At 35.0% G+C, this 23,668-nt stretch overlaps 1 protein-coding gene across 1 annotated transcript; it reads right to left on the bottom strand.

The window, feature by feature from the left end:
• Positions 1–279: 279 nt before the first annotated feature.
• LOC149814957 (putative inositol oxygenase) lies at positions 280–23,276 on the bottom strand. Its single transcript, XM_089988468.1, has 10 exons — positions 23,037–23,276; positions 15,519–15,600; positions 2,965–3,169; positions 2,799–2,858; positions 2,663–2,715; positions 2,126–2,248; positions 1,967–2,036; positions 1,794–1,872; positions 733–814; positions 280–541 (listed from the first exon to the last, which is right to left on the bottom strand). Exons 1-10 carry the CDS (start codon positions 23,216–23,218, stop codon positions 515–517), a joined length of 963 nt encoding a protein of 320 aa, XP_089844594.1. The 5' UTR covers positions 23,219–23,276; the 3' UTR covers positions 280–514.
• Positions 23,277–23,668: the final 392 nt, after the last annotated feature.

The raw sequence follows: 23,668 nt of genomic DNA, 5'->3' as shown, positions 1-23,668 counted from the left end.
TATAGCTTACAGCTTTAAAAACGTGTATTTATTTTGTAAATAAGCTAATTTGAACTTGGCTCAGTAGGTTTATAATCCAAATTTCATTATTTTTTAATTAAAAAATACTCTTAGCAATCTAGCTCGAACGCGGCTCACCAGTAGAATGAGCCCGGCTTAAATACCCTCTATTTGGTTCGTTTGGCTTGTTTGGTAGAGCTTTGCCTGTGTATGCTAGTTACATCATACGCTTCATGGGTATCTCAGCACAAACAATTCCATAGGATCCAAATCACATGATTATGTGAACGAACCTCCACATCCACAGTGAGAGCTCTGTGATCTTGGAAAATAAAATATGGGAAGTTACATGGGTAGGGGTGGGCAGCACCAGAAGCCCTTTTATTTATAAGCCAAATACACTAATTACTTTTAAGAGCTTAAAGCAAAGACAGAAGGTGGACATGAAGCTAAATCTCAATGACGGTTTCCACGTATAATCTCTTGGAGAACTCATCAGTTGCTGTAAGCTCTCTTACCACCGGAGCTTTTCAGGGAAATACTGCAAAAATATAACAATTTGTTACCATGTGTCACACGGGCATACACATGCATGCACCTATATATATATATATATATATATATATATATATATATATATATATATATATATATATATATATATATATATATATATATATATATATATATATATATATATATATAACGAGAGAGAGAGAAAGAGAGGCGAACCTTTTTAATTAGTGATTGATAGTAGGGCTTCAGCTCCTCGAGGTTGACCTTCACCTTGCTCTTGCTATAAAGATCATACTTACTGCAGAACAAAAAAAAGAATGAACACTTTTGTTGGCAAAATACTAGGTGTTTATTTAAGAGGAAATATCTATGCTAAGACAATAATTGGATTAAAAAATCATTCCCTGCATATAAGCATAGGTGTTTTATTATAAAGGATCTATCAAACTTCTTTTTTTGCCTTTTTGTATTGCTACCGCCACTTTCCATCTTTCTAGTATGGTGCTCAACGCTAACAGTCATCATGAACATGCATGATTTTTCTTGCTTGATTGTACTAAATTGTTCTCAGCAACCCGTTCACTAGCAGGTAATACTGGCGCTTATCTGAAGAGGGTAATACTGACATTTTGGCATGTACTAGGACTGATAAACAAGTTGAACCAAGCGAACTGCCAGCGTTCAAGCTCAGATCATTTTTGTGGTGATCTGGGCCAAGCTTGAGCTCATGGCGAGCCCAAGTTAAACAAGCTTTAGGCTTCCTGGTTTACAAACAAAATGTACCTTTTAAAATTGTAAATATTAAAATTTGGATTAAACATACTGAGCCAAGCTCAAACTGGCTAATTTACAAAATAAATACATTGTTTTAAAGTTGTAAGCAATAGGATTTGAAATCTATACTTATTTCTTGCAAGCCAAACACATTAACCATTTACACTCTATGACACACACATATGTGAGTCGAGCCAAGCCAAACACCAGTTGTTCATGTTCAGCTTGTGGAGCCTAGTTCACAAGTTTGAACAAGTTCTTTCCGAGCCGAAAACAAGCTCGTTTCTCAGCCATATATATATATATATATATATATATATATATATATATATATATATATATATATATATATATATATATATATATATATATATATATATATATATATATATATATATATATATATATATATATATATCATACAGTGACAGCTAGATAGAGATGAGATATCTGAATTATTCGATTTTAACAATCACAGGGAAGATGGTGTTTGAGTACCATACTTGAATATGAGGACCCATTTGAGCAACTCCTTGTCTTCATCATTCATGAGATATCTGTATCCTCCATTCCGGTGCATTGCTGCCAAGATCTTTACCGTGTAAGTACATGCAGGAAAAAAGACTGCATACTTGCTATCAAGTCTTACCATGAATGACAAACCCTCTTAACTTACCATAAAATGAGTGGAACCTTATGATGATTAGTGCTTCCGGTGGGAGTTTGGTATTGCTTCCCTTTGCGACCTGTTGGAAGGAATTCCATGTGATAGCATGATTCCTCGGGACATAACATATCACGTACCGTATGAATAGGGTGGTCAGCAATGGCATACCATATACATGTACTCATCATGGCCCCAAGACATGGTGACCTTGTCAAGTCCACAATTCTCTTCGTAGACCCCGAACTTTGTGCTATAGACTGGGTGGTTATAGTCTGGGTTCTCCTTGAAGTACTGCGCCATATTGAACCAAAACCATGAATTTTTGGCATCTTGCTTGGTATATTTTAATTGAATTTAAACATGTCCAAGTTGAAGTTGGAGCATAGGTTCTTCAATAACTAAGTGCGAGTGACCAAGTAAGCCAATAATGGTAAGCCCATTTGGGAAGGGCCCATGGAGGAGGGCGTAATCCAGGAGAAGATAACCAGGTTATGGTGTTTTAGGACTAGGTTATGCAGGCTCATGACCAAGACTAGTTATCAGCCAAGTCATGACTGTGGCTAACTGCAGACAAGTAAAGGCAGCAAGCTTTTCAACATCTTACCACTGACCATATAAGTTAAGACATAGTCTGGTCAGGTCAAGCTAACACAGCTCCTAGATAAGTCTTAACACAGTGGAGTAGAGACCAAAGGAAAACATTACCTTGTAATGCACTATGTTCTCATCAAAGGCACACCCAAGTGGGTAAGTGTCACCTGCATTATGGAAATCACAGTTATTAACCCTATAAGAAGAATAACACTCTGAAAACTTTCCGGTGACCCTGAACGTGGCTTACCAACAACACACCATTGATCCTGTTCACCAAAGGAAGGATGAAGCATCACCTTTCCAAGATCTGGCAGAATTTCACCACAAGCAAGGCAAAGTAAGAAAAGCTGATAGTGGCATTATCATGCAGTATTAGTCTAGCCAGGCCATGCTAGAACTGGACCGAATCTTACCGTGAATCAGTGCGGTAAGATGAAGCCAATCTTCATTAGGGTAGTCCCTTCGGATGGCTTCAGCTGTCTGGAGGAGATGTTCAATCTGCGGCTCGTCCAGGTCGGGATCACTCTCGTCAACGTAGTTGTGTAGAAGCTTACAGCATTCCCAGATGCCCATTACAGCTCTGTCCAGCTTTGCAAACTCTGCCTTCTTCTTGGTCGCCTAATTAATACACAATAACCAGCAGTTAGAATCCCGATTCGTATCACTGTACCTGAGTTGCATGCCCTGTGACTCGGTTCTGAACAGTTTCAGGCGATCCAAAAATTTGGCTGGACTAGTTGGATACGGGTAAAGTACCAAACCTACCATATCCACTCACTAATTTGGAGTTAGGGGTAAAAATAGTTCAATACAGGCCCAATCTCGACCCAAAACTGAATCCAAACTTACCAAGAAGTCTAGATCCGAAATAGATGGAAGTATGTTTAGATCTGGATCTGAATCTAATGCCCAGTAGTCCTGGGCTCGGCCCTCTAACCCGAGTCCTCTCGAGACCTTCCATCTAACCTGAGCCTCACCGGGCTCAACTGTCCTAGGCTTGACCCTTTGACCCAAGTCCTCTCAGGACCCATCATCTATTCTTGGGCCCGATCATCCCAAGCTTGACTCTCTAACCTGAGTCCGCTCAGGACCTGCCGTCTAACCTGAGCCTTACCGGGCTCAACCATATGTTCTCGGGCCCAATTATTCCAGGCTTGGTCCTCTGACCTAAGTCCTCTTGGGATGCGCCATCTGACTTGAGCCTCACCAGGCTCAGCCGTCTGTTCTCAGGCCCAGTCATCCCAGGCTCGACCTTTTAACCTAAGTTCTCTCAAGTTTCACAATATGGGGTTTGGGCTTAGCCGTCCTAGGCTCGCCTTTTGGACCTCAGCCATCCCAGGCACAACAGTCTTAGGTCTATCTGTCCCAAGCTCTAATCTCTTGACCTGAGCCATCTCAGGCCTAGCAGTTTTAGCCTTTGGCCGTCTAAAGTCCTATCGCCTAGAATTCTTCCATCTATAACTCTGTTGTATAAAGTTCCATTGTCATTCAACTTTTCCACTTTATTGGCCCTTTTAAATAGGTTTTTATTTCATTTTAGGTATGTTTTCTTTCTTTTGGTCTTTTCTGCTTCCTACGTATAGGTTTACTACATTAGTTGCATTCATCCATATTAGGACTAGGTTTTATAACATTGTTTAGAAACCCTTGCTGGAGAATATCCTATAATATAGAACTTAGTAAAATGTTACCTTCGGCAAGTTAGAATTTTTTGGGTGAAACATTGTTTGATTTAAACTGTTTGCTCTGATTTACATCCCTCTCTTAGGGCTTAGAGCCCCTCTTTTTTGGGAAATTTTTTAAAATTCTTGTTTTATCATTTGGATCTCTGGATCTTCGCACTAGTACTCTTAAGCGATGAGCTTGTGTATATCTGTGGTGATACTGTGAAGTCGGATAATCCATCTATCAGTACATTTAAGAGGTTAGCTTGGATATATTGGTAGTGCATCCGAAAGGGAGCCTTGCAAATCCTAAGGAGATTTAGGGTACCCATTGATTTGAAGTTTTTCTTGTTACTTGTTTAAGCTTGTTTGAACCATTGTTTTGGGTATCATGAATACCCAATCTAAAACCCAAAAGTCCAAACCTCCATCCGTTCTAGTGGAACCGCCCCTAAAAAAAATCACTTATGGGATGTCATCTATAGAGAATCCCATGTACAGGATTCAACCCTATATGATGTCAAACAACCTCTTTGATATGGATCATGAAGAAGAAACCCACACGGATATCCCTGGTGAGCCTAAGCGAGACCCAAGGAAAGGTTCTAAGATCCTAAAACCTCACTTGAGAAGGCATTCACGTCATTCACATAAGGATTCTCCCATAGAGTACAAGATGGATACCTATAATTCAGATGGGTCCACAAGAAGGAGAGCTACAAGGACTCCTCATATCAGATCTCCACCACAGGAAAAGATCTTTGGGTACATATGAAACAGTACATGAAAAAAATAGAAGAACAAATAGAAGAGATTCAGAGTTGGAAGAGCATGAATAGGCCAAGACAGGTAAGGAAAACAGCAGAAAAGTAAAGTATGAGCAGATTTGGGCAGCAAAGATGGACATAAAAGTCAAGCATAACCAATAGCATGAGTACAGCCAATGGGGTGAATCCCAAGTATTGGACTAGGAGAGAAGAGCTTATAGACCTCGGGTGACCCGTTCAAACCAAACCATATCATATGGGTCAGACCAAAAGATAAAGTTCTTAGAGGACATGGTCTAGAACCTTAGTGCCAAAATGAAGTATATAAATATGGATTGGAGGGAGTACTCCCTAGAAAATTTTCTACCTGAGGGATGTGATGATGAGGATGATACTTGCCCCATTTTTTTTAAATTTAATAGAAAAGGGGATCCAAGAACTCACATGGACCTATTCCTGAGAAGTGTAGCCATGTATTGAAACAACGATAGGAGGCTAATCAATTGGTTCCCTAGGAGCCTGAAAGGGAAAGCATTGGAATGGTTTGCCACCCTGAACTTGTAGAATGTCAAAGAATTTAAACAGATCATTAACCTCTTTATGGATTGATTCAGGTTCAATCTTAAATCCCTCTTGGCCATCAGTCAGTTGTATGACTTAAAACAAAAAAAAGAGCAAGGTGCTCATGAATTTATTAACAAATGGCAATCCATAACCAACAGGATGAAAAAGTCAATCTCTGACTCCCACGCCCTAATCATCATAATGGATAATTTCTCTCAACCTTTGAGGAGCCTGAACAGCATGGCTCAAGTTGAGACATCTATTGAGCTAATAAAAAAGGTCATCGCCTTTGAGGTAGTCATAAAAATGAGAGTGTATGACAGGTTTTTGAAGAACAATAAGAACAACAATGTTTATAAGAAATCAGACTCATCAAAGGTCAAGTCAATGTCGTCTGAGCCTCAGGACAGGTCCCACAAAAACATGGTAACCAGGGCCAGAAAGTGGGAAACCAAAGAAATGCTCTCAATATGCAAAGATCAAACGAAAATGGTATGGCAAAAACCCAAAATGGACGATGGACCAAAAATTCTCAAAGTTCATACAAGCTCAGTCATAAGTCCTAAATCTATTTCTAAAAGATAGTTTGGTGAAATTGCCTGAAGTGTCAGACCCCCCCCCCCCACCCACCCACCCACCCACCCACCCACAGATTAAGGGCAAAGATCCACCTAAATATTGTTGATATCATAAGAAAATGGGCCATGATACTGAAGAATGGGTTATCCTCGAGCATATCATACAAGACAACATCGAGAGTGACAAATTGCTTATTGATGAGGAACAATAGAATCAAGGGAATAATGACATGGACATCTTTAAAGAGTCATTCTCCAATCACAACATAGAAGAGGAGGTTCAAGCTTATGAACAAGAGAAGAATTGGCTTCTAGAAAAGGCCATTGGGCAAGGACCACTTATTGACTTAGTGATATGCATTTCCTGAAGCCTCCTAAGTTCTCCAAATGTACTACCAAGGATGAATGAGAGTACAAGAAAGACAAGTTCCATGAGAGAACCAAGAAACCTCTCAAAAAATCAGTTAGATAAATGTGATTCATCTAAGCTCACCAGACAACAATCACACCAAAGTTTTTCCCCTAACATTCTAGCACAAAAGGCCCATCATAGAAAAGGATAACCTCCTTGTGCAACCTGTGTTGTCCCAACTCGAGAGGCAAGTTGACACATCAACAGTTCAGTCAAAGAAAGAAACCACCTTATCAGCAAGCTCAGTCATGAGTATGGCATCATCCAGTTTGGGTTAAGTATCAATTATAGACCATTCCAAAAGGACCAGAGCTTCCAAGAACATGGGAAGGATAGATGACTCACACTTCAAGGGTCACCCCTTATATCCACATGTGCAAAAATATGGCAATGGATAGAGAATCGCTTTGCATATGGTACCAACTTTTCAAGGAACTGAGAAAAAGCTAGCAGGGCATAAGAGAGTCTCTTTCAACAGTGTCAAAAGCAGGAACCTAAGGTCTACCCAATAAAGGGCCTGAACAAAAAATGGGTAAAAGAAAAAAACTCTCATGGGTCTTAAAGGATCATTTCAAAAAATGGTCTACTATCATTAGCTCAGTATGGGGTCTTGTCATAGCAGATGACACAGGATTGACACTTTTTTTACATCAACTCAGCCTAGGCCCACAAAAGTCAAACTACTTGAGCTCTTCTTCCTCACTTTCTAAAAAAGGTCAGCATGCTCAGAACAAGGCGACCACAGGTCAGGGCAAAACCACAATGGTATGGAGAAGAAAATACCTCCTGCATGGTTGACCATCCCACGGACCCAGGTAAGTCTTTAAAACCTAGATTTTGTAAATAGCTTTCTGAAAAACCAAAAAAATCAAAAAAGGTAAAAAATCATAAAAAGATAGAAAAGTTTCCAAAATCTAAAAAAAAATAAATTATTCTAAAAAAATCCAAAAAATCTAAAAGAGTTTTCTCTCTTAAGAGTCTGCGCTATCCTCTTCATCGCAGAAGCATACTATTCCTATTGACAAGAATAAAGAAGTTTTTATAAAAAACCTTTTTTTTTATCATTCTCAATGATGTCTTTCTATCAAAACCTCACGAGAGCATGTTAAGGGAATCTAAATCTATCTAAAACTCAGGTATAGGGCATTGTAAAGTCATCCAAAGTCCAAATCTCTTAGACAAGAAGGGACCTCTAGTAGCTAAACATCTACTTCTAAATCGACCTGACCTCGTTCCACGATATCCAAATGGTCTCGAAAGCTTGGTTTACCTCTAAACATTGCCTCGACCTTGTTTGGTGGGGACCCAACACAATCTACACATTCCAGTTATCCTAGACATTGGCCCAACCACATTCAGTGGGACCTACAATGGTCTTCACACCCAGTTGTCCTTGAAATGGTTCGATCTCATTCGGCAAGACCCAAAACAGTCTTAACAGTCCACATCACCTTGACTTCAATAGTCATAGGAAAATGACAGAGTTTCATTATGATGCAAGGTATATCATTGAAAGGTCATTAGATGTCAGAGATGTTATCCCAAAACAAATCCAATTCTCTTTAAAATGGTCATTTCCCTAAGTATATCCCTGCACCCAAGAGTCTACCACATAAAACATCCAAGTCTTAGGAGAAAGATAATACAGTCACACGGTGAGGCTAAGGTATTTTAATTCAATGATTTTAGCCCATGAGTCTATAAGGATGAATTATAAGGGCACTGGATTAGTATCAATGCATGAATGTAAAGCCTATAGAACCTACCTAGTCAATCAGCTCTCTAGGAAAAGAGTTAGGTGTTGAATACCTTTAATTCTAATCCTCTTTATAGGTAGAACTCCTGAAGAGTCTTTTTTTTTATCTCGATGAAAAAAAATATTGAAGAAGCTTGAGAAAAGGAGAAATTAAAGAAAATTACAAAAAGATAAAAAATATCAAAAAAAAGTACAAAAAAGAACAATACATCTAGGTTGACACCTACTCCAAGCCCATGGCAAGATGGCAGGCTCCGGTTGTGAAGTTTTCTTAGGGGTAGTAGTTGAAATAGAAAAGCGTATGCAAGTAGATAACCAATACTTACCTCTAGACCTATGGCAATGTGGCAAGCTTGGGTCATATGGCCCTTTGGAGGCAGATGTTAGATAGATAGCAGCATCCCTCTAGGATCAGGTAATCAAGAAACCTAAGATTGTCAGACCTTGGGTTATGGGATGAAAAAAGTGAGGAATAAATCCCTTTTGAACTGAAAACAAAGACTCCAGAAAACTTACCTAAGAGCACGAAGTGTACTTGAATACATTCTTATCAATCCCTAGTCCTTCAAAGTTCAAACCATAGTGGAGACCATCAGACCAAACATAAATGTCTTGATACATAATTGCATGTCCCTATAACTAGTTACAAAAAAAACAAGGTAGAATCAGAGGAAAAAAAATTTCAATGAAACCAAGTGTTGCCAACTTAGACCAACCTAAGAGGATGAATATCTAAAGTGTAGGAGTCTCAAATATAGGAATCAACTTGTTAGGAAGGTTGTAATTCTGAGAAGGGAGAAAAGAACAAAAATCTTTGACCTTATATGATCAACCAATTATAGTTGTCATAGGCTACCCACTCTACTACAAATGCATGAGCCCCACTACATATCATAAAAGTTCATTAATGCACTAAAAAGTCTAGTCATAAGTATCCTGAGTCTAAGAAGTACATAGAAATATCTACCCTTTTTCTCGGTGTCACCTGACCGAAGTGTACCTAACTCCTCTTACTGGGGCAAAAAGTCTCACGTCTAATTGATCATCCTCAAAAGGGAACCCCTGCTGTGAGTTCTTACTAGGGCAACTCTACCATATCCATAAACCCACAAAAGACATAGGACTTTCAGTATTTGCTCTCATGAGCTTTCTAAAAAATTCTCAAAAAGAAAATCGTCACAAAGGCATAAAAAACAAAAGCAGACCTAAAAGACATGAAAGGGAGTTGCATTCCTCTTATGCTACTCCTGCCTGAAGCCCAATATTTTTTCTCTCTACTACAAATAAAGTGGTTCTTGAATTGGTCTGACCTCATTCGGTAGGATTCACAACAATCTTCATATCCTAGTTCTTTTCCTTTTTTTACACTAGCACCGACCTTGTTCGATGAGACCACTAAATAGTCTCGGCAATATAGTTGTCCCTACACTGGCACCAATCTCGCTCGGCAAGACCACCAAATGGTCTTGGAAATCTAGTTGTCTTTAGACTGATCTGACCTCACTCAGTGAGACCCATAATGGTCTTGACAATCCAACTCCTCACTTTGGGTGTTGGAACTGACCTCGCTTAGTGAGACCAATAATGTTTTCGACAACCTAGTTATCCTCTCAAAAAACATTGGCCTGTCCTTATTCGGCGGGACCCAAATGGTCCACACAACCCAATGGTTCTCAAACTGGCCTGACCATGTTCGATGAGACCAAGCATGGTCTCCACAACCCATTGGTTTTTAAAAACTGGCTTGACCTTATTCGGCGGGATTAATCACGGTCTCCACAACTTAGTTTTCTCTCTTAAAAACATTGGCTCGACCTCATTCAGTGGGACCAAGCACGGTCTCCATAACCTAGTTTTTTCTTTTAAAAATATCGGTCTGACCTCATTCGACAGGAACCGAATGGTCCCCACAACCCAGTGGTTTTCAAAGTTGGCCCAACCTCGTTCAATGGGACTGGGCACGGTCTCGATAACCCAATTGTTTCAAAATTTAGGGAGTGTCTATTTCTTTGTTATAAATCAAATCACATCGATTAATGACAAAGAGGGGCACCTGTAGACAACCCAAAATTTTTCAGAATGCCCAAAACCCTAGAAATTCCAATTGTTCTGAGGTGGCACACTATATGGTGTTCCTCTGTCCAGACCATCGTCCCCCAGGACAAGCCTTTTTCCCCTTGGATAGGTTGTTTTGCTCAGAGACAAGGTTTTCTTAGCCTATTTTGGGTGGGATGGCATGGGTTATGTCATCCCCCCTCTCTCCCTCTCCTGGACAGCAGAATAGGTTCTGCCATCCCTATCTCTCCTTGTCCTGCCTAGCCATCCCACACAGTTTGTGTGTTCCATCTCCCAAGGTGGGATGGTTGGGAACATTGTCATCCCAGTAGTATAGTAACAAGATCTTTAATTGTTTATATTCTTGTTGTGTTTCAATGCATCTCCTTATTAAGATGATGAGATGATTTATCTTTAATTGTTTATATTCTTGTCATGTTTCAATGCATCTCCTTATCAAGATGATGAGATGATTTGGATAATGTTATTTATCTCAAATTTTGGAATAATCCCTTATATATAAATGTATGCGCTAGTATTTTCTCATAAAATATAAAATTACAAAAAGCTTCATGTTAAGAATTTGAGGGTTTAAATATATCATGATTATATTTGATTTAATGTCATTAAAAGAAAGTGAGAGGTTAATAAATTCTATAAGTTTATTATATAAAATATTATGAATTATTTGAATTTAGAGCAATTTATTTTTCAGAATGATATTTATGATTTTAAGATGCAAAATATTTAGTTGATTGTGAAATAATCTACACAAGGGTTAGTGGAAGCTTGTACTGATCTATAAGTTATTTTAAGGTCACTGGTAAATTTAAATACAAGTCTGCTATATGTGACAAGTTTATGAATTTACTTAATTATGTATTAGAAAAATGTATTTTGGCATACATGTGTTGAAACATAAAGGCAATTCTTTTTATATTTACACAAAGAAATCACCCTCAGAGTCAGAGACCTGGCATGTTGAATTTGCCTGACATACTTATGATCATTGTTCTGGCAGTGTAAAACTCTGCAAACTTGCCCCTTGCTCCCCAAGGAGTCACCATACAACATAAAGATAATTATAATATTAAAAAATATAAAAGAATTTGTTTAGTAAGCCAATGATATGATGTGACGTTCTTTTGGATGTAAAGTTTATTTTGCTTTGAATTTGATTGCTCTATGATCTTGAGTGGCATACAATGCATGTTGAAATTATTTTTTCTACAAGTGATTTTAAAAGAAGATATTTATATGTCACAACTAAAAGTTGTTGAAACTATTCAACAAGTACACAAGGTATGCAACTTTCTTAATTATTTTGGGTAATGCAAACATTGACGTATGTTTCTTGTAGATCATTATATAAACCAATATGAATATTATATATAGCACAAGGTTAGTGGAAGCAGTATCATCTATCTTCATCTTTATATAGATGAATTGTAATTAGTCTTTTGATCTCTATCAATAAAAAATAATAATTTTCTAATCATTGTTTACTTTTATAAAAACTTTGATAGAGCTTGTTGTTTTCTTGTGTCAAAATTATTTAGTTCTTTATTTTTAATCTCATTGAAGCTACTTGAGTTGGGATTAAATAGATTTGGCATGACCATTTTGAAAATCTCATAATGTAATAACAATAAAAATCTTAATCCTAATGATGAGATAAGACTAAAAATCAGGATGAAAGATAACTATAAACATGAGTTTCATATGTCAATATTGTATGGTAACTCATGTATTACATTATATTGACTAAGTGTTGTTTTATAAACTCACGTATAAAACATCAAGTTTTTTTAACTCACGTATAAAACTTGATGTATATCATGTTTTTTTTAATAAGACTGAGTGTTGTTAGCCAATAGGATCCCTTGTAGTCGACATGGCATTTGTAACGGGTCTTGGCCCACTCTACCCAAGTGTCACGACTAAGATGATGGCATGATAGAACGTGACTAGACCCTGGCACAATGCACTAGGTGTGGACAATGAGATGTAATGTGACACGTCCATGGTGGGTGACCATCATAGGTGTGACACATCTAAAAGGGTGTTGGTTCTACCTAGAAGGAAAAAAATATCAGTGGACTAAATCAGTTAGGCTAAGATGGTCGGTTCTATACACGTGTCACATGTAAAAAAAATCTTTGAAAAGGGAGTTTGTAGACCGATCATTAATTAATATTAAAGTAATATAAAGGTATAGCATTTTATTGCAACCATGTAGTAATGCATTAAAGATATCATATCGCATGTTTTATATATAAGGCCTAAAATATTTTCTTACATGATTGTATAAATGATAGTGATAAAGTCATTGAGATAAGTCATTTACCCTTTTGTTAATTATGTATATTTTTATGATGGAGGCAAATGTTTTTGTAATATAATATTATTTTATCCACCATAAGAGCGAAGAATCATGCATTCTTGAAATTATAAAAGCACCTACTTGCATGAATTAAGAACCACATGATTGACATGAATGTCTATGAGATGTATTTATATGCATCATTCTTTTGTGATATTTCATGTGAGATTTGCTCCTAGAAGAGAAATATGTGAACAACATCAAGTTTAAAGGATGTCACAAGTTTGAAACTCACAAGTGAATATTCTTTGTTGTGACACTAAACTTGGGCATACTCCTTGATAGATAACCGAGACTTGCAATTTTTCTCTGATAAGCTCGTGAATGAGCATAGTGGTATTTATGAAAATTTGTGATTGCATGTCAAAATATATGATAAGCTGCTATTCGTTAATTAGATTTATAAGGGATAAGTTTTCCTACTTTCTTTGAGTATAAAAGAAATGCTCATAGTTTTGTTAACTATAGCAATTGCTACATGTTCTCCACATGCATATGTGAAATTATGTTGTCCTGAAAAAGTTATTTAGGCCAAGTGGGAGATGTTGGAAATTTTATATATCTTTGCATAACTTTTAATAAAATCCATGGATATTCAAATATTGTTGTGATTATGTTTATGAATTATTGTTCTAGTATTGCATGCAACTATGACTTATGCAAAATCTAATGATAGTTTTATCAGTTTTGGTTGCAGGATGAGCTCATATGGAAACTTATATAAGTCGTGTCAATTGAGACACAAGAAACAAAAAAATCAGCCCCAGAACTTTGGATACACTACCTTTGATGTCTCGCCAATCTGGTTAGTGGTATAAGCATGAGTGAGTTGAGGTGTTGTAGGGTATCTTATTCTTTTTTCAGCAATAGTGTCTCTTGAAGATTATGCCTTCAAGTGATAGACCTACTCATAGCGCCATGAAAAATCACTTGAGGACCTGGCAGAGACTGTGGAGTATGTGGCACACATGCTTGCAGTAGACTCGATACTGTCTCTCTATCAATTAGAAAATTTGATATGTGTGAGGGCATGCAGCCCTATTGAGAGGCAATCGTTAATAACCACACTCGTTAGTGTCTTCCAACCAAGTTTTTTGTAAATCTTGTTTTGAGGACATGTTTGTAATTATTATCTTTGTTAAATTTGGTTTTATATTCCTAAAATATCTATAACTTTTAGAGTCTCATTTTAATTAAAAATATTACCTAATGAGGGATGGCCTTGTCAATTAGGAAAGCGTGGTTGGAGGTTTACATTAATTGAGACTTGTTTTCTTAATGGGAGACTACATTCTCAATACTCTATAAATAGAGGGTCTCGGCCTAGGGAGGAGCAATGGAGAAATTCTTTTAGGGATCCTTGTGCCATGTAGCCAAGAGGCAAGCTCAGGTCTGCCCCATTCGATATGCTCCTAAACCTAGGGTGGACATAAAAGCTTGAGCTCAATTCTATTTTGATGATAGTTCAAGTTAAAGTAAGTTGATCTAGCCTTACCACCGAGGTGGTATCTTATGTGGTAAGTGAGGTCCTATGTCAAGCTGAAGGCCCAGGATTGAATCCCTCTGCCACATGGGGTGGTTGTTGTTCTGGTAGGGGTCCACCTAACACTAACTTGCCTTTCAAAAAAAAGTTGATCTAGCCTTGTGCTTTATTTTTCTTTCTTTTTTAATTAGCATAGATCTGGGAGACTTTCACCGGATATGCTTTCTCTTCTTCTCTTTCTTGATGTTATTATTAATGTATATATATATTATTTATTAAAATTCATGCTTAGATCCTATACATATATTTGGATAGGATCATACCTGAAATCGAATAGTCCTTGACATAGTCAGCTTGCAAAGCTATAACTTTGCAACTGTATATCAGAATTCAGTGATTTTTTATACGTTGAAAAGCTTATTCAATTATCTAAATTATGTTTTTTTAATCCAAAAGAAAATTCCAATCATTTAATGTTCAAAATTATATATCAATCAAATAATTTTTGTTTTGGCATATTTGGTTGCTTATTTAAGTAAGCTTGATCTTATTTCTGATCTTAGCTAAAATCATATTTATAATTATTGATTATGATTACAAGTTTATTTCTTATTACAAGTGGCTATTATTTAAAATTCAATCTAACTAGATAAGCTTAGATTTTTCAATTGATTATTTATGATCATATGTACTAATTTAGAACATTGATTTAGTCATGGAGATTTCAATTGCATATTTAAATTAATGTCATATGGATCATGTATAGAAGTATATAGTTAATCTCATTACTATGATTATTTTAAATATAAAAAATAAAATGAAAAGAATATAGGATTGTTTCTGATAAAACAAAGTAATGAAATTATATACTTAATTGCAATCATATTGCATGTCATACTTGATTGATAATGTTTCTTATAGTATTTAAATTTCATAAAGTTTATAAGTTTTTTTTTTCATTCTAACCCATCACTTTTACCAACACCCTCAATGACTACAAAGCCAACTATGACACTTTAAATGAGAAAAAACAGAGGAATATATATAACTAAAAGCATGTAATGAGTTGGAAGACTATTTAAATGAATTAGTAAAGTTATCCTCATCAAGGGTGGCAGTGAATGTAAGGGTGAATAAAAAGAAACCTTTCCAATTGCTTGTCATTTTAAAAAAGTAAATTAAGAGATATTTAGGTCATAAGGATATTCAATTTAGTAGCGCGGATCTAAGAGGTACTTTCATAATACAATGAAATATATTTAGAGAGGGAGAGAGAGCGGTGTAGACCAGTAGGTAGGTACATACGAATTCATAAGTCTGAAAGATGTGGTTCTTTCTATAAAAATTCTCCACGATGGCCTTTCGTTCGCTCTCCTTGTCATAATTTCTGCATGCAAATTATACATTTGTAGTAAACCAACAAGATCTTTAAACAAATTTTTAAAAAAATCACACATAGACATGCATTGTTTGGAAAAAATATAGAGAATTGGCAGTCATGGTTACCATCAAACTTTATTTAGGATCATGTTTGGCATTTAAAATCTTAGAAACCATGGATTTTCATGCATATGCTTAGGTGAGAATGTTGAGAGTATATTAATACAGAATAATGCATAGCCATCAGCATCATCAAGAACAAGAAGCATGCCATGTACTTTTGCCTACTACAAATTTAGAAAGCTTACCCACCTAGCTATTTCTTAATCAAGGAATGCCCACTAGTTGCCAGCTGATTATGATCCGTATTTGCGTAAGAAGAATGTGTTGTGGAATTTTACTATAAAAGGGAGTAGTTGCCTAAGGCAGCCTACCTTGAGCGAAGAAGGTTTTTGAGTTGTTTTTCTCAAATCCTGCATTTGGCATGGACGATTTACTAGAAAATGACAATTGTATCATGTTTTTTCCAGAAAAAAAATATGATTTTTAAGTTTTTAATATTTATGATATTTATAAAATTTTACACCATCAATTTTCAAACCTTATAAAAACCTACCTGCACATAGGAATCGAATGATGCAAGAGTCCATTCCTATACAATCAAACATGTAGAACACATATGTATGGTCAAATTCGAGAAAGACATGAAAAAGAACTCTTCAAAAGCCTCTAAGCTGCAATAGGCACGGATCGGTGTCAGCCTGCTCTATATATATATATATACATATATATATATATATAGAGAGAGAGAGAGAAGGTGGTAGCTGCTAACCACTTTTTTAGCTATTTGTTATGCTAATCGGGTTTTTGAAGAGTTTTTCTATGTTTTTCTTAAATTTGTTTGTACAGGTGTGTTCTACATGCATGTGGCAGAGAGATTCGATCCTAGGCCTTTAGCTTGACATAGGACCCTGCTTACCATATGGGATACCACATCGGTGGTTCATGCTTGATTTTATAGGAATCGACTCTTGAATCATCGGATTCTGATACACATATAGGTTTTTATAAAGTTTTAAAATTTGACAATCTAAGATTTTTCTAAATATTCAACGGTTAAAAACTCATGTTTTTCATTAAGAAAACATGGTCCAAGTGTCATTTCCTAGTAAATTGATTTTGTCGAACACACCTATATGGTTAGATTTAAGTGATACATGGGAAAAACTTTTGAAAACCTGATTAGCACGACAGTTAACTAGAAAAGTGGTTTGCAGCTACCACCTTCTATACATATACATATATATTGTGTGTGGTGACATCATCTTATATCTAGGGCTGGCAAACAAGCCAAATGAACCAAACAAGGGGATGTTTGGGCTCAACTCGTTTCCCATTGGATTGAGTTCATGAATTGGCTTGTGTTCATGTTTAGCCAAGTTGAGGTCAAGCTCGGCTTATCCCTAAATGAGACGAGCCTAACATGAGCTAACTCAGGTAAAAACATTTCGTGTTATTTATATATGAAGTATATATTTTTTATATATATTAGACTTAAAATATACTTTTAAAGTATTATATTTAATATATTTTATGTATATATATTTTCTATTTATCTTTTTCTTTGTATCTATATCTATGCATTATACTTAAAGTATATATTATATATATATGAGCTCTTCCAAGCCCAGTCGAACTGAATATCGTGTGATCGGGCTTGACTCGTTTAAGCTAAATGAGCTGCTCATGACTCAGCTCACCAGTTATATGAATGGATCGCAAATGAGTTCGTGACGAGGTGAACCATGCTGAGTCACAAACTGATTGATTCGTTTATTAGCCTAATTATATCTTATAAAATATTTATTTATTTTATTTTTGTTAGGTGAGACCCTACAACAACAAGGTTTGTTTTGTATCAAATAACAACAAAGGAGAGAGAGAGAGAGAGAGTTGTCAGTGTGTGTTCCCTTGTGGTGGGTCCCAATGGTATGTTGAATAACTAGTGGAAGTTTGCCTAACCCCAGCTTGCCTTTCAAGAGAGAGGGTGTGTAATGGTCCGACAGATTTTAACCCAAAAATGCAAAAAAAAAAATATGTTATAATGCAACAATCTTACCAACAGACACATTCTAATTGTACCAAGCACTAGACGGCCAGCATGAGCGCAAGCATATGCGTGTCTTAGCCTCCTAGTATCAGATCTAGTACAGAACCACTATTAACAAACTGATTGAACATATTACATAAAAAATTTATTAATTTAAATGATTCATCATTGGCATTGCCTTAACCGAATTAAGCTCTAAAGAGTCAGCATGTGCATGCACTAGTGTTTAATAGCTCCTTGGAACAAAGTTTGAGAAAAAGGCATCCAAATGACAAAAACTTGTTTTTTTATTTATTTATGTTGAGAAAATACAATGAAAAATATTAATTTAAAATCAGTTAAACATTCAAGATTTTTTGTTAAACCTCTCAAACGCATTACATTCTGAAGTACACATATTCAACTATTCATAAAAGAAATTAATTAAAATATTGAACAGTCTAACTAATTATTAAATCATTTATGCATTTGTCTAAATGTCGATAATTGAAATAATTAAATAATATTTAATTAAACTTTAACAGATAGCCCCCCTCCCCTAAGATCTCGAAAATATCAGTCTCACATAGCACCCCCGCAACAACCCACATCTGTTCTATCAGATGATATGTTACTTGAAAATTATTTTATTTTGAAAACATGAGACTTTAAAAAATATTAGTAAAATTCATACAGATAATGCAAATATACAATGCATTGGGCTTGCATAACATGTATAATTCATATTATATCAAATTCATCATTAACTATGCTACTGAACTGCCAAATAGTGGAGTTCAAGAATTGATATTTCCAAGATATGCACAATCATAGTATCTCATTTTAGGCATTCATAACATCAATATATTTTAAATTCAAGACATTTAATCACATGCATGCATTCACATCATCATATGATCAGATATAAAATTGCAGATAAGTAAAATGAGCAGTTATTTTAAATGTTCACTTGATTACCAGAACTCCTATCAGGTATTTATAGGCCCTATACGAAACAAACTAAACTACTTGAGTGTTTATTATGCTATGTATTTCAATTTCTTGAGTGGTAGACTGAGTCATTCTCCAGGAACGGCGTTACGCCGAGAGACATTGTCTGGGGTATGGCTTCTAACCATAATGGTGATCGATCACTCACTTCTACAGAAGGCCAAGGGACATGCCCACCTAGGACAAAATTTGGCAGTCATAACCCCCTAAATTCTCTAGACTGGGGGCTACCGAGGCATTGCCCCTTAAATTATAAAAAGAAATGGTCCAAAGAATTTTATATTGTCTGCCCTCTCTAAGTTAGACCAATGATTATTTTGGTTAAGTACACCTTGGTAAAAGCATACCCAGAATCCTGCTGAGGGTTATCTTATTAATTAGGTCATGGGTAAATACAACTATCATTTAGGTTAGTACATTGTCATCACATGATTCTCATTCTAGAACTTTAATTTAGCATTTTATTGAGCACCCATATGCCCATACAACCCTGTGAAATTTTTTTCACCCTGCATGCATTTCACAAATATTGTATCACATAGCATCATATGCATTCTCAGAACAAATGAATCATGTAAACATGTTATTTAACAGTTATTTATGCAGTATCATATAATTTTAATTAATAGAAATCAGCATGCATCATCATCACAAATATATATCATTCTATGAATCACAGTTTAAATCATTGTTAAGTTATTCAGATCATGTGGCTAGAGTAACCCAAAATTGTAGCAACTGAAACATGTTTTGTTGATCATATTGCAATCAAACATACCCAGATTCATATTCATATTCATATTCATATTCATATTCATATTCATATTCATATTCATATTCATATTCATATTCATATTCATATTCATATTCATATTCATATTCATATTCATATTCATATTGATTGAAGTTAAGATCATAATCTTGCTCAATTCATCATGAAAATGAATACAGACAAACTGTCATGAGTGGATTTAATCATTAACATCAATCATAATTTGCATAGGAGCCTATTTCTCTAAAACAAGGCATCCATACACCAAAATCATAACTTACCAATCATGATTTAACTCATCTTCATCTCAATTATAAATATTTACATTACATCTAATATAATTTAAAACTAAATTTATGAAAATTTTAAAGAAAACATCAAAATATAATTAGAGTCACGAAACTTAACTTTCTCAATAAGAGCTTCCATAAATCCTTATCGAGCAAATCTATATAACTTTGATTAATGTATTAATTTTTAGTACCTCAAATTATATCAGACCTAATTAAAACATTAATAATAACAGATTGAATCAATGATTTTATTATAACTAACCCATAACAAAAAACACACAAGCCAGTTTTTTTATCAAGGCTCCCATAAGCCCAAATCGAAAGACTCATATGTTTTTAATTATTTTCAGTTGTAGCCACGCTTATCCAAGGTAAATTCACATAATTTAATTCAGTTCATACTGCAAATAACTTAAAAAGATCAAGCCCCAACACCATATGAATTTATAGGAATTGAACTCTAAGAAAGGAGCCCAAAACCCTAAATTGATTTCTAAAAAATCAAGGTTTTGATTCTCTCAATACAAACCATTTGATTTCCTTCCAACCAAGCATGATTTTAGTTATTTAACAGGCTATACATGATGAGCGCAATCATATATATGAAAATATAATTCTTTGGAATTAACCAAAATAGTCAAACTTTTACAGTATTTTCCAAACACACCCTGCATAAATTTGGATTCGGATCTTCCCCAGTGTTTGGGTTTATGTTCATGATTCAGTAAGATGTCTTAATGCTGATAATACACAAGACATAAAAGGAAAAAAAAAGTGAAACAACATCCATACACATTATTATCTAAATACATAAACAAGTCATCAGGGAAATTCAGATCCCTAATAACTTGTCTTTATAAAATCCTCCAAAAATTGTAGATCGCATATGTAACCATTATATTTTTACTAAAGATGCTTTTACTTGTCATAAACACAATCGAATAAACTGATCTTTAAAATTATGAGTATAAAAATAATAAAAATTATTCTATTGAACCCTACTATGACAGAGTTATAAACCAAATTCTGTCAACTGCAAAAAAAATGACATATTAAAGGATTTTCTGAGATTTATGAAAATAATTTTGGCAAAACCCTTTTTACACAGTCTTTTATTATATGTTAGACTTCACACAAATTTTTCATAATTTATTCGAAGTGGTTTTGCATAGTCTTCTATACCTTTCAAGAAGACAGGTTGAAAGAGTCCTGTAACCAATACCTAAAACTGGAGCTATGTTAGGATGGATGTTTCTTCCACAAAACTGATCCAAATTGGATAAAAACAAGAAGCTAAAAATCAGCCCTAGATGTGTAGATTACCTCAGTATTTTTATTTTAATTTTTTAGACTAATATTCTTGAAGATACACAATTATTTTTTAAACTTATTAGAAAAATATAACAATCATCTCAAACAAGAGTTTCTCATAAATCGTTTTTGCTAAAAACTATTCTGAACCCATAAACCTTTGAAACTTCAGTATTTTGGATTCAACCCGATTTCAAAAGGACTAACTTATATATATCACCAAAAAGAAAATTGTTATGGCTAAATTGATTCAACAATTAAACCATATTTAGATATGTCTTTTAAAAATATTTTTATGGAAAACCCATGATTCGTGTTTTGCAAATCCAAATAAGCAATATATTCACAAAAGAAAATGTGTATGACTGATATAATAATATAAATATATCTCTGAGATAATATATTGTACACATATGCATGCTTGGTGTATATACAAAGCATAAACTACGTAAATCTTACCTGAAAGAATCAATAGATCATTAAACTGAAAGAAAATCAGGTGATCTGATAGTCTCACCAATACCATCACCTTGAAATATGCAGGTTTAATGGTTGCTCAAGCCACACACTCCAAATCTCCTAGGTGTGAATAGGAAAGGAGGAAGAAGAGAAAGCAAGAAGAAAAGATGAAAAAAAAAGGAAAGAGGGAGAAAATTATTTTTTTTAACACTTGTGAATGAGAGGAGAGAGGAGTGTGTGGGAGTAGTTTATATAACCCTCTCTCACCTACCCAAAGTTCTAACTTGGTTAGAACTCTTCCCACTAAAAACATATGAAAGGGGAAGAGTACTAGCCTATATGAACTTCCAACTCTCTTGAATTTCCTTTCCTTATTAATTTATCAACTTTTTTAAAACTCTAGTTAGTTAGGACTCTACTTATTTGACTTTTTCACATGCTTACTACTAACAAATCATCTAAATTATCTAATTGATCTAAGAGGTGTAGGACATCCCACTCTCTTTGATCTCCTAATTAACTAATTAATTAATTTTAGAAAAATCTAATTTTTCAAATAAAGTCCAAATTAATTTTTCAATTAGAATCAACTAAGATAAACTACAAGGACTCTTGGATCCAAATAGGGTCCACATAAATCATCCCATATGAGGGTTCAATCCTTTGGTATTGGATTCAATTAACATTTTGAATTTGATCAAATCCAAGTTATTACTTCAATTACATATTGGATCCAAATGATAGGATTTAGATCCAAATTCAATATCTATAATCTAAAATCATTTATTTTTTTGTTTAGTCTATATATTTAAATTTTTACAATTATTCTTGTAATGTTCTTCATGAATTTCATAATTAGTCAAAATAAAAAATTAAGAAATTCAAGAATTTTTGAAAATTTATGAATTTACACTCAAGTCATAAATATACAAAAATTAATTATTTATTCAATTCAATTGTCAAAGAAAAAACTTAAGTTTTACAGAGAGACCCAAGGGGTTTTGGCATAGTGGGATGGGGCCCAGACTGTTTGACCGGCAGTCTAGGTTCAAATCCCATGGGTGTCACCCTTCTGGGTAAGCCGAAGCTTGGTGACTTCCTAGGGTCCAGGGGCAAGCCCTAAGAGTTTTACGCTGACATGGACGGAGACCTAAATACGGCAGCGCAGCTAGGTCTATGTGCCTAAAGTGGTTTCTTTGGGTAAAAAAAAAACAAGAGAGAGAAAGGAAATTTTGGAAAAATAGAAATCACATGTGGGCCTTCTTACAAAATCTAAATCCCATAACATTTGAGGAAGACGTAGATAAAACCCACATTTTATCAAAATGACCAACGTGTACACCAAGAAAACCGTTTTCCATTGTTGAACAAGATAACGATAACACCAACTTTGCTCCAAAAATAATTACAAAATCATACTAATAACAATCACAAATCATAATAATGTAATATAAAGTAAAGTACAATAGTAATTAACATATTTTTGCCATTAATGTTAATGAAATTACCTGAAGGAATTTCCGAAGGAGTTGCTCTCAGGCACCACGAAACCTCCGTCGAGATTCGGTGTCAACTGTGAAGTCTCATCCTTGCTCACCTTCTTCTCTTCCTCCACCCCAAGAACAGGTTCTTTAACACGACCAACAAAACAAATTTTATTTTTGAAAGGCAAGCTGGGGTTACCAGTCATACAACGTTGGGATTTGAACTTGCAAAGTCCCAACTCAAGGCGATGTGCACTAGCTGCTCCTACCAGACAAGCAACAAAACAATTAATCAAGATACCCACCAAATTTTATAATGAAAAAATAAGAATATCATAAAGTGCAGATATACCTCGAACGATAACCGTCATTTTGACAAAACCAAACAAAAGCCTACCAAATAAACACAGAGAAATTACTTAACACATGAGAACACTACAAGAAAAAGAAAAAAAAAAGACATGTCAGCCATTCAAGAATCACCCATTACCGTCTTGTTTGTTTTTTGTTTTTGTTTTTCTGGTCTCGATCGAGGAATGAAATGGGATAATAATAATAATAATAATGAAAATAATAATAATAATAATAATAATAATAATAAAGGAAATGAATTACCAAACAAATCCGGGAATGTGGAAAGGCCGGGGTGTGGGGAG

This window comes from Nuphar pumila, chromosome 15 (assembly GCF_984573655.1).
Source record: "Nuphar pumila chromosome 15, dmNupPumi1.hap1.1, whole genome shotgun sequence".
NCBI classification, from domain to species: domain Eukaryota; kingdom Viridiplantae; phylum Streptophyta; class Magnoliopsida; order Nymphaeales; family Nymphaeaceae; genus Nuphar; species Nuphar pumila.
The sequence above is the reverse complement of the archived record's forward strand: the minus strand, read 5'-3'. Positions and strand labels throughout refer to the sequence as shown.

Coding starts and splice junctions, on each gene's coding strand:
- LOC149814957 (XM_089988468.1), bottom strand. CDS start 23,218: ATGACTGGTAACCCCAGCTTGCCTTTCAAAAATAAAATTTGTTTTGTT. Junction 3,170..15,518: donor TCTTTCAGACTTATGAATTC/GTATGTACCTAC, acceptor TGTATTAATTAG/GCGACCAAGAAGAAGGCAGA. Junction 1,873..1,966: donor AAGGTTCCACTCATTTTATG/GTAAGTTAAGAG, acceptor AGATCTTGGCAG/CAATGCACCGGAATGGAGGA.